General features: G+C 25.5%; 1 protein-coding gene across 1 annotated transcript; it reads right to left on the bottom strand.

Moving 5' to 3' along the window:
* Positions 1 to 5,160: 5,160 nt before the first annotated feature.
* LOC124936862 (myb-related protein 306) lies at positions 5,161 to 6,894 on the bottom strand. The gene is made up of 3 exons (XM_047477389.1): positions 6,688 to 6,894; positions 6,306 to 6,435; positions 5,161 to 5,819 (listed from the first exon to the last, which is right to left on the bottom strand). The coding sequence occupies exons 1-3, from the start codon at positions 6,818 to 6,820 to the stop codon at positions 5,171 to 5,173; spliced, it is 912 nt and encodes a 303-aa protein (XP_047333345.1). The 5' UTR covers positions 6,821 to 6,894; the 3' UTR covers positions 5,161 to 5,170.
* Positions 6,895 to 12,341: the final 5,447 nt, after the last annotated feature.

Raw genomic sequence — 12,341 nt, 5'->3', positions numbered from 1 at the left:
ACTATAATTTAAAATCATTTTTTCCGTTCGCTTATCGTATCACTAAATTCATTAATCAAAATATTAAAAATAAATATTATTTATTTTTAAAAAATTAATCTCAAAATTACCACAAAATATTATTAAAAAAAATGTACCCATCTATCCCGGAGGATTGTGATGCCTTAATCGAAAAATAAAATTAATAAGAAGTTAATTGAACAAGATAAAAAGTTATTCTTATTTTTATTTTTTTACTTTAGTGGTTATATTTTGTGTTTGATTAAATAAATATAATAAATTTATATTATTGTTAATAAAAATAACATAGATTAGTTACTTAGATGTTATTAACACATATTATCTTATTTTTTTACTTTTTTACTTTTTTACTTTTTTTGTTTGACTGATTTGTTTTATTCATTTTTTTATAAAATAAAATAAAAATTGGTATGATGTGAAGTCCATATAAATTCTTGAGCTTCTATCATATTAGTCTTAATTTATATATAATAAATTTATATCATTTTCTTTAAACAAGGGTTTAATAATTTTAATTAGAGAAGAAACTATCTTAATATTTTATCAATACATAGAACCTGATTAATATAATAAATATCTCATATAATTTATAATATATATATATATATATATATATATATATTATTATTATTGGCACATGTATCATGAAAATCCAATATATTTGAATATGATAATATTAACTTTGGAAATCAGCTAGCTAGCAATATTGCTTTTGAGTCCTGTCTGGAATGAACGTGATATTGTCAAATGCTGGTTATGAGAATCATGAGAGAAAACAAACACTCACCACACAAAGCACCAATAATATTATTTCTTTTTATTTTATTTAATTTTATTTTTTGAAGAAAAATAATTATAAAAAAGCTAGTAATTGTTCTGGGAAAAGAACGTGGGCTCTAATGACTTTTCTTTGCCAGCTGCTATAAAGGGAAATACGACCACCGTAATTAATTTTATTTATTTATTTATTTATTGATTTATCTCTGCTGTAAATTTAATGATGTCTCATGTAATTTCTCTTTTTTGTTTTGTTTTTATTTAAACAAATAATAAAAATAATATTCAACAATATATACCTACAAAAGTCCTCGACCACAAAATAAAATAAAATTACTTTATATAATTAATTGGGTGGGTATATATAGAGAGAGAGGATGAACTTTATGAAAACAAAATTTAGCTATTTTTTGCAATATTTTAAAAAAAAAACTATCTTGACTTGTTAATTATAGTCATTTAATTACTCAGTTTATCATTATAAATATAATGATCATATTCGGTGGATCCCGAAACTTAGGTTAATTTTATATAGGGTATAGAATGATACATTGAAATCTTTGTCTTTTATGTGTACTAACATTAATTTATAATTATTTCTACTCTAATCTGATCCACCTTCCTTTATATATATTATCATTATTTTTTCTTATGATTTCTCAAAAAAGAGATTTACTTTCTACATTCCATAATTGATTGACTAATGCAAAGAAGATGTTATGTGTTAAAATTTTATATTTTTTATATTAGATTTTAAATTTTTGTGAGACGTTTCATTTCACTTTGTTGATTTTATTTGTGTGAAATGGTTATGTTTCACTTTCATTTCAAAACTCCCTTACAAGGACACTTAATTTTATATTTATTTTAATAAATCATATTTCCGAAAAATAATATATTTTTAGCTGTTTTAGCTATGAACGATGAGCGAAAAATGATCAAGTTCATATATTGAAAATTATAAAAATAAAAAATGATTTGAACTTTTTTTTTTTCCGTCTTAAACTCGAAACAGCTCTAATGCCAATGCCGCTTTAGTGATTGTAATTAACTCATAACTTATTTATTTATTTGTTTAGATTATTTACTACGATTAATGCAATCTTTGTGTGGATCGAAAAAAATATATTATTTTAAAAATATATAAGAGAAGAGAAGAGAAGTGAAAGGGCATGGCATCAATAAATTCCAAGTGGAGACTGCAGGCAGGCGGCTTTCCTGGAAATGAAAAGAAGGAAAATTACTCATCATCCATCATCTTGGTTTGACATTAAGATATTGGTTTTCTTTATTTTGTTTTTCAAATTTTGTAAAATAAAAAAAAGGTAAATTATTTGGATTTTTAATTTTTTAGCTCTTACAAAAATTAGGTAAAATCCAAAAAAAAAAAAAAAATTAATAACCCATATTAAACAAGATTTAGGAGTGATTTGATATTATTCTTTTTTAATTTTATTTTAAAATATAATATTTTCACTTGATTTATCGTATCACTCATTTTATCTACCAAAATATAATTAAATTTAATATGTCTCTCTCATTTTTTTATCTCATCTATTTAGAAGGTAGAATGATAATTAAACTTTACATAAATTCGTTTTTTTTTTTTCTAAATTAAGTCAAATAAAGATTTTAAGTCTCTATGAAAAAAAAATAAAAAAATAACTACCTATGAATTTATTAAAAATGATTCTGCAAATCAAATAAAATATTTATATTTCTCAAATATTTTTCTTACTTTACCTATGAATAAATTAAATAAATAAATATCAAACAAGTTCTAGAAGTAGAAGGTGATTACATTGATGAGGGACTTCTGTTTCCTCCAATGGCTTTACAGACATACTTCTCATATATATTGGTTGCCAGTTAGATTCACAAATTATCTTGCCCAACATAATTATAATTATAATTATTAAATAATAAAATATAAGAAGAAGTCAAACACTTCACATGCCATACATTTAATAGCCAAAAATTGTAATATATATTTTTCCAATGTCCCCACTAGTACTCCAAGTTGTGGTTTGGATATTAATTTTGTTTATACCACTGTTGTTAGCCCCTGAATCTAAATAAATCCATTTATTAATTCTTTGCTGATATTTTGGGATATATAATTTGACTTATTTACTAATTAATTAAGACTATAGAGTGTATACATGAGTCTTTTTTCTTCTTTTACTTTGACTTGTGGTGCATGCCTGGCTCCATTTAATCCAGAAAGAAAAAAAAAATCAAACTTGATAGTGATTGTGAGAACTGATTATGTGTAAGAATATTGAGTTTGAAACTTTTTATTAAAAAAAAATTATAACCTTGAGTTGAAATTGTCTATAAAAACGACAATTGATTGTTACGACGTTGGATATTTGAAATAATTGTTTTTCTTGTAAGATTAAGATGTACTTATGGAAATATGTTTGTTCTTTTTATATTAATAGTTCGGAATCATTAATGTTTGATTGACGATTTATTTTTAGTTGTGAATGTTGTTAAACAAAATGTTATTGATCAATGAAAGGATCATGCCATATTTGTTATATATATATATAAGCATTTCAAACAAAATTTAATAAGATTGGTAATTAACTGATGAAGGTTTTCAATATATATATGATCATCATGTCTAGGATCTAATTAATGATATGATTGATTAATAAATTCATATATACTTTAACCTTATTGAGAAAAATTGAATAAGTTCAAAAGTATGCAATTTTAGTAAAATGGAGGACATTACTTTCTTGTACCACAATATAATGTCACATCATATGAACTTTACCTAAGCAATATGAGTGAGATTCTGTGCAATCAATCCTTATATGTTCTACAAGAAAAAGACTTTTAAGACAAAGTTATATATTTATATTCAAACTTTATTTTTAGATTATTGCAATCTTGTTGATGTCATATATTGTTTTTAATTGTTGTTTTTCAAATTATCTTTGAGTCTAATGAGTGTTATTTTGAATTTTTGATTGATTGTATTATTATATTTGTTTCATTTCGTGTTGTTGGGTTGAAATCTAATGTTAATTAACTATTTTTGTACCATTATAATTTTAATAATCACCATGATGAAGGGAAAATAATTTTATCTTTTAAAAAAACTTAATAATTATTTCCTTTGGTGTTTCGAAAGATTTTTTTTTTATAAATAACTTCATTTAACAATCGATTGAGAAAATTTTGACATTGTGGATAAGTAACTAGATGAACACTCGATTACAAGACAATAACATTAAAAATTCACAGTACATAAGTAGCAGTACTCCAATTAAGGAATATTCAACACCGTCTCGAAAGACCACCAAAATACACTAAAAATCAGCTACAAAGAAAATGACTAAGCTACAATTCCGATGTTAAGAGAAACTAAAAAAGACTCCTAATCGAAGCATAGATTGAGCCCGATGTTTAATACTAAATCCAAACACCATTCAAACACTATAGCAACTCCCATATGGCTATAGAGTATTTAATGGCACATTTAAGTTCATAGACAAAAAAACAACTTCAATCAACAACAAGTTCATAGAGGCAAAAAGTTGGGAAATCAATAGAAGCTCCCAATTTGAATTAGAAAGTTTATATTGATCATAATTTAATTTAAGTTAGACTAAATTTTCAAGATCACTTTTTTCTTTCATCCTAATCATATACAACACACAAAAATGTGATTCCTTAAATTTAAGATAAGATTAAAGAATTATACTCATCATTCTAAATAAAACTTTTATAAATTGTTTTTGGTTTTGCGAGAATAATGAGTAATATCGTTTAATAATAAATTTGTTAGTTTTCAAACAAATAAATCAAAAGAATTAATATTTTGATAATTTCAAGAATAGAAGCACAAAAGTCGAAATATTAATAATCAAGTTGAGCTCTTTACCAAGATTATTTAAAAAAATGAAATTGAAAAAAGTAAAATGTAACCTGAAAAAAAAAGAGGGAGGTGTACAAATTGTGTAATGAGTGTAACTTATTGCTATTAAAGTCAAAATTTATTTTAAAATTTTCTTTGCAAGGGATATTACATATGTAGGTATACTGTACCAATCAAATATGGACTAATGAAATTGATTCCATCTTTAAAAATTAAATAAGAAACATATATAAGCACAAAAGTAAATATATATTTATAAGGAGTTCCACTTCTACACTTGAAGGACATAGTTTGTACTTACTACTATCCATTAAACATGTAGATACTAATAAGTATAATTTACACTTTTCTTTTGCCTTTCCATACAAAACCATGAAAATTCTAGCTTACTCAGGCATGCATGAAACTAAAACCCAAAAGGAATTAAACAAGTTTTTTAGAACCCTAACTAGTTCAACCTCTGTTTTATCTTCTTCATGATCAATTAAACAAGCCATCCTCAAGCAGCCACTTTTCCAGTAAAGTAAGAGGAACCTGATCATGATTCTTGCTCTGATCATCATTTGTGAAATTTGCAGCCGTCTCGTCTCCATCAGAGCTTGAAGATGAGTTAAAGCTAAAGTAGGAATATTGATCAATACTATTAGGGCTAGAACCAAGTCCATAGTTGAAGGAATTCTGAGTTGTAACCTCTGAACTTGTTTGTGATGATTTCCCAGAAGTTTTTTTGTTCATCCAGCCCGGAAGAAGTCTAGCTATGTTTTCAGCACTTGCAGCATAAGTGACGGCGGTGGCCGGAGGTGGCAGAGGCGCCGGAAGTAGGGCCAAAGAGGAAGTTGAAGGGGCGGGTAACATTGGATTTGTCAATGGGGTTAATTTGTCAAGGGACAAAGCCTCGCATAGAGCTTGTTTGGCTGTATGGATATCGGTTTGTAGACGCCTTTCCCATTGGCCTTTAGATATGCTTGGTTGGTGTGGTTTGGGTGAGAGCCCATCTTGGCTTTGACTACTCCCATCTTCTTGATCATGGCCTTGAAGCTTCCTCAGCTTCTTTTTCAGGTGCGTGTTCCAGTAATTTTTTATGTCGTTATCAGTTCTTTGTGGGAGATAAGAAGCTATCGCGGCCCATCTGAAATAATATCATTAACTCGGTTATGAAACAAGTTTAACATAATCTTAAAATGATTTACATGTTCCAAATTCAAAAATCTTACTCAACATATGACATCATACCTAATATGACTAATATATGTATTATTTACATCATCAAACCAAGAAAACATTAAAAATGTTGTATTCTTTTATCAAGGGTTTAATCCAACCCCCCACTCTAATTAAGATGTGTTTAGTGAGATTATAATGTCCCTTTTTGTAATTTACAAGGAAAATCATTAGGGTTTGATATTTAGCCCTAATATATGTATTATTTAGATAATTCAACCAAGAAAACATTAATTATTATTTTTTCTTTTAACCAGGGTGTTATCCGAATCCCCCAGTTGAATCAAGATAGTTTTAGTGAGATATAATATCCATCTTTAGATTTACAATGAAAATCATTAGGGTTTGATAATTAGCCCTATTTATATAACCAGATCTGACAATATATAATTACCTGTTACCCAGAAGAGCTTGAAGGTGGATAATCATCTTCTCTTCTTGCTCAGTAAAGTTTCCCCTTTTAATCCCGGGGCGAAGATAATTTGTCCATCTCAGTCTACAACTTTTGCTGCAACGAAGCAAGCCTGAATAAAAAATTTCAAAAAAAAATTAAACTTATTTAGTATGATATAATATAAGTTGTTGTGATCATAAAAACAAGAATTAAATGAGAAGATGCCAGGCGGTGGTAATAAATACTAATACATCTTTTAATGTGAAAACCAACCACCCAAAATAAAAAGATTGAACAAGAACTCTATGTGCTGTCTACAGAGCCTGAATTAACAACAAACCCTAATCTATTTTTGAAAAAAGAGAAAAGATAAGAAAAATACCAGTATTGGTAGGAACAGCCCTCCAATTTCCAGGACCATGTTCTTGGATATATGAAACCAAGATGATATCTTCTTCAGGAGTCCATGGACCTTTCTTTACACCAACTTTATCACAACAAGGAGGTCTTCCCATATCTTATCTAGCTAGGTCTACTATATCTTGAAGAAAGTCTTATTCTTTCAATACCTTAATTTGTGGTTTGAAGAAGAAATTTTGAGACAGGAGTCCAAGACAAGGAAACCCTTGTCTATATATATAAAGATATAGAGAGAGAAAAAGACCCTAGTGTTAACGCTGACCTAGTGTTTGTACGTGTTTATGTGTGTGAGAGAGAGAAGAGAGAGAGAGGTGAAATTTGTAAATTAAGAGTCAAACGAGTACAGCAAAGAGCATTAATTCACTCTCAATTAGTTTTAAAAAGTCAGCTATGCTTTAAGATACCACTCTTCTATTTCGACCTCACGAAACCGCGTGGCATTGATTAGTATCACTTCTAAAGCAAAACCCTAATTATTAATCCTTTTCTTTTTCTCATAGAAAAAATGAGACAAATTCATGAAAATGAAATAAATTCATGGATGTCATGTTATTTTTATATTTGTTTTACTCAAACTTATGGAAATTTATATAATAATTTATTTAAATTGTAGTTGTGGGTTAATGAGATATTGAGATTTTACTAGTTTTTTAAAATTAAAAATAATTTAATGATAATTGTTGATTATGGCAGAATCTAAATTAAAATTCTATCAATCTTATTCCAAACTTTAAAGATAATGCAGAAAGTGATAATATAATTTTTTTTTATAACAAACTCTGATTTAAATATATATGATCCAAAAAAAAATGCTCACGTATGCTAAAATAGAAATGTCTTGCATATTTTCATGGTCAAACTGTATATCTATTTTAAACATTTAAATGCATGAAGAAATTGTGTATGATCATTAATCACTCTTGCCTTAATTAATATATAACTTAATTTATACATTTTTCAAACTCATATAATACAATAAAAGAAATATATATAACCTGTCAAATTGTTGAAATAAAAATTAGTTGAGAGAAAAACAAAATTATCATTTTTTACTTTATTTATTTTGTATTAATAAAAAAGTGATAGTAATGAATTATCAAATAAAATATCTTAAATATAAATAAATGAAAGTAAAAAGAAAAGGGGTTAATAATTAATTAGTTGTTGCAGGCCGTATAAAGTACAATTATTTTTCTGTTAATTACTAGTAAATAATTAATATGCACTCTTATTAAGAGCTAGCTATAAAAAGATTCGCATTTAATTATTAGGGTAATTTCTAGCCAACCAATCAAGGATAAAGCATCTTATACAAACAATACAATAATTCCAAGATTAGAAATAACTGCCATTAAATTACTGATCAAAACCCAATAAGTACTGTTACCATTTATGTATATAATTATTAATTTCTTGTCAAAAGTTATTCATCTAATTGATACAATTTATTGTCACAAATGATCATGACCAAATGCAAAATATAATAGAAAAGAATCTTGATGATCATAAAACATTGAAACTAAATTTTTGTAGCAAGTGTTTGTTTTTCTTTAGAAATTTGTCCATTTATTCGTATTTTGAATTGAATTGAATTAAATTAATTAATTAATTGGTAAAAGAGAGATTAATTACCAAAGTACTCCTATGCTACTATCAATTAATTAGCTATTTATTTTGATTCAAATTTCAAAGTTGTAAGCAAAAGTATAGTGTTGGTGTTAAAAGAGTAAAAACAAATAATTCAAATAGTTATTTTATTTATTATTATTTTTTAAATAGTTCATATATAATAGAAAATGATAAGAACAGTTTAAGTATAATGAAATAATCTTTAACAAAAAATAAAATTAAAATATTATATACAAGTTAATTAAATTATTTTCTAAAGTAATATATTTATTTCTTTAAAAATTAAAAAAATTATTTGTTAAATTTGAATACCAACAATTATATAATTCTCTAAAGTTTCCTAATCGGCTTTATCGAGAGTCTACGAATTCGATAATAGGTTGTACTTTCATGTTTGGTGGCTTTTTTATTCTTTTTCATGTTATATTTGTATCATTCTGTTTAAACGATTATCATAATTTATATTATATATAAACTATTATAAGTTGAAGTGAATGACATAATTTAGAATTCGTATCATAGTTTTTATCTAAAATAAACTAATTTAACAAATATACAAAATAATTCAAACACATCTTATAATATAATTAAAAGGTCTCAACAATCAACAACAAGATACAATTTGATGTGAAATAAAAATATTTAAAGTTCAATATTGTGATATACATGACAAAATTGAGACACTATTCAATAAAATGACGAAATTAGACAAAATATTATATATAAAATAAATTAATTTAAAAAAAAAAAAGAGTTTGACTTTGCTGAATAAAAATAATAAAAGTAGATAATGACAGTTTCGTGTGGAGACAAGAATGAAGTTATATCATATTTTTGGGCCTTTCTATATGGCGTGGCAAATCTTGGGCTTAGCCGCGCCTCCCCTTTCACACTTATATTTCATACCAAAATAAATAAATCTTTACTTCAAAAAAATAAATAAAATAAATAAGAATGTTGCTATTACTTAATTGTTAAGTTATTTGTATGATTACTTATTATAATGTTGTTATTGTTGATATTAATACCTATATTTGAATCTAGTTGAAGATAAAACATTCAATCTCGTATGTATCATTTATAATGTTATCATTATGATACTTTCTAAGATTCGTTCCGAAAAACAGGGGTAATCGTTTTTCTGAAAAATTTACGAGCTCGATAACATATTATATAATGTTTTTTCGTATACTTTTTCGTTTAAGCACGTTATATAATATAATCAAATTGATATAACTGTTATATTCATCCAATTTGAATAGTAAAATCTGATCAGAGGGATAAAATTTTAGTATAATAAAATATGATATATTATAAATGGATTCAAATAAAACAAACAAATAATTCTGATTCAAAATATATTAATTAATTAAATTTAATGGATATAGCCACTTATTTTTTTTTTGTTTAATAAAAGAATTATTTAAAATTGTTATTATGTTTGTATTTTTTAATTAGTTTTAGATGAATTAATAACAAATTACTTAATTAATATCAGGCAGCTTACACACCTGTTTGAGTATAATTATGAAATATGTATAGTCGAATCACTAAATATTATCAAATAATATTTGATAAATCTAATCCACTATATATAGGATATATATAGGTTCGATGTAGAAACATTGATATATATATATATATATATATATATATGAATGAATTTAAATTTATTCGTAAATAAATGTCCATGCATAAGATGAAAAATAAAATATTAAACACAAAATAATATATATTGATTTTTTTGTGTATTCATTAATTCTAATATTTTTCCTTTCTTCATATTTTTTATTTTATTTTGATGCTAGACTTTTCTTTGTTTTTGTTGTACTTTTATTTGTTTTGTTGTGTGGATACTTTAATTCTGGAAGATAAAAGATGATATTTTTATTAAAATAAATAATAAAAGGAGTATAATTTGAAGACTTGATTGCGTATTTGGAGTGATATGCGGGCATTTTAATTTTAAAATATTATTTTTTAAAACATTTAATTAGTAAATTATGTCCATTAAGTTCAATAAAATAATGGTTTGAATTATTTTATTTAAGGACCTAAATAAGATATTAAAGTTTAGGCATATTTGCTAAATCTATAAAAAATATATATATATATATATATATATATATATATATAATTATTTTTTTAAAACATAAAAATAGCTTCTGAAATATGAAATAAAACTCAATGATAAAGCCTAAAAGATAAATTAAACAACAAAATAACTCTAAAATATAGCCTTTATTTACCCCTGTAACTATCAATTTATAGTTAGGGTTAAGGTAAGTATCTAGTGTTTAAATTTAAGAACCTTTTTCACATAATTGTCAATATAAAGTTAGGGTTTCCAAAATTTCCCTCCAATTCACTAAAAATCTAGCAATATTTGTTAATTTGGATGTTTAATTGGGTCCATTTTTAGATATTTTGATATATTTTCTTCGTTTTCTTCACACCAATGTATTTCCTTTCTTCGCTAAAAAAGTAGACAATTACTTATAAATTAAAATTAACAATAATGGGTGAAGTTAAGATAGTTATCTTGAACAGATTTACAAGAATGATGATCTAATGTCTAGCAATATTTCATCTTCACTAATATAATAATAGAAGGAAAAATGAATAACCTAATTTAAAAATAGGATTCAAAGATGATAAGCTTTCCCGAGGAGACTAGATTTAAAAAAAGAATACATTTTTCTTCGTACTAGACTTTTGTAGGATATATAAGTCAAACATGACACATAATTTTGTCTTTTCAGCCGTTTTTATGCACCGAGTGAGTTTTTCTTCAATGTTCTTCGTTTGGACTTAGTCTTTCTTGTTCACGTTGTGGTGACCGGTGATGTCATTTATTTTCATTATTTTTAAATATGTATAAGAAAAACAACCATAAATTACCTTTCTATGTATCCTTTTGTACTTTTATTTATCTTTGACTTAGAAGGATATTTGAATTTTGAACCGATACATTTGATTTTATCGCAAAATAAACTTGTATACATATAGACATGCATTGTGACATAATTGTATACATATGCAATTTGTTTCGTGGTTACTCATGTATGTTTATCTATGAATATCGTTCACGTGGTGTTATGGTCTAGTTTGGAGGTATGTATAACAATTAGGTAATCAAATTTGTTTTCAAGTGCTCTTAATTGGTAACAATGCCAAAATACAGGGATAAATTTCTCATTGACTTTTTACTCTATAGATTATTAACAATCCAAAGATGCAAACTTGCTTTTGAACTCTACCACATTTAAACTCAACATTATAAAGAAAGATTGTCTAAAAAGTATATAAATAGTGTTATGAAGAATTGAGAATCAAGATGATTGGATTAAGAAATATTATGACTCGAGATTTCATGTTCGATTCTTAAAATGTTTATGTATAAGTTTGATAATTGAGGAGTTTTGCGACTTGATCTTAACTATGAAAATTGAAACCCAAACTAGGTCTAGATTAATAACACAAAGTGTGAAAAGGTAGTTGGAGTAGGACAAAAGCTTAATCAAGCTGTTTATTAGTATGAATAGAAAGAAGCAGCAATGTCATTGACAGCTAATTAATTCTTAGAAGAAAAAAATAAAACCTTCCATTTTCAATTGCAATAAAAATTAGAGAAACATCATTTTCCTTCATATATATATATATATAATCAAAGTACATTGCATTATCTTGATCAATTATTTTCAAATCATATATTTAATTAGATGCATATAGTTTTCAACATCATTAATATATCTTCTTAGTTATAGACTAATAAATAGATATCTCCATGACACCTCAATGCGGGGTTATCTACGATTACATACTACTCCCATGATACAATATATCATTTTTTGAATCCGATAATGACAAGACCTAATTACTAGGTTTTTGAAGATGAAAAAAACAAATAAACAAAACATAGACGAAAACCATTTTATTTTAATAACCCACTATTTCAAGTAATCTTTTTTACTTATAGACCAAATA

This window comes from Impatiens glandulifera, chromosome 4 (genome assembly GCF_907164915.1).
Source record: "Impatiens glandulifera chromosome 4, dImpGla2.1, whole genome shotgun sequence".
Lineage (NCBI taxonomy): Eukaryota > Viridiplantae > Streptophyta > Magnoliopsida > Ericales > Balsaminaceae > Impatiens > Impatiens glandulifera.
The sequence above is the reverse complement of the archived record's forward strand: the minus strand, read 5'-3'. Positions and strand labels throughout refer to the sequence as shown.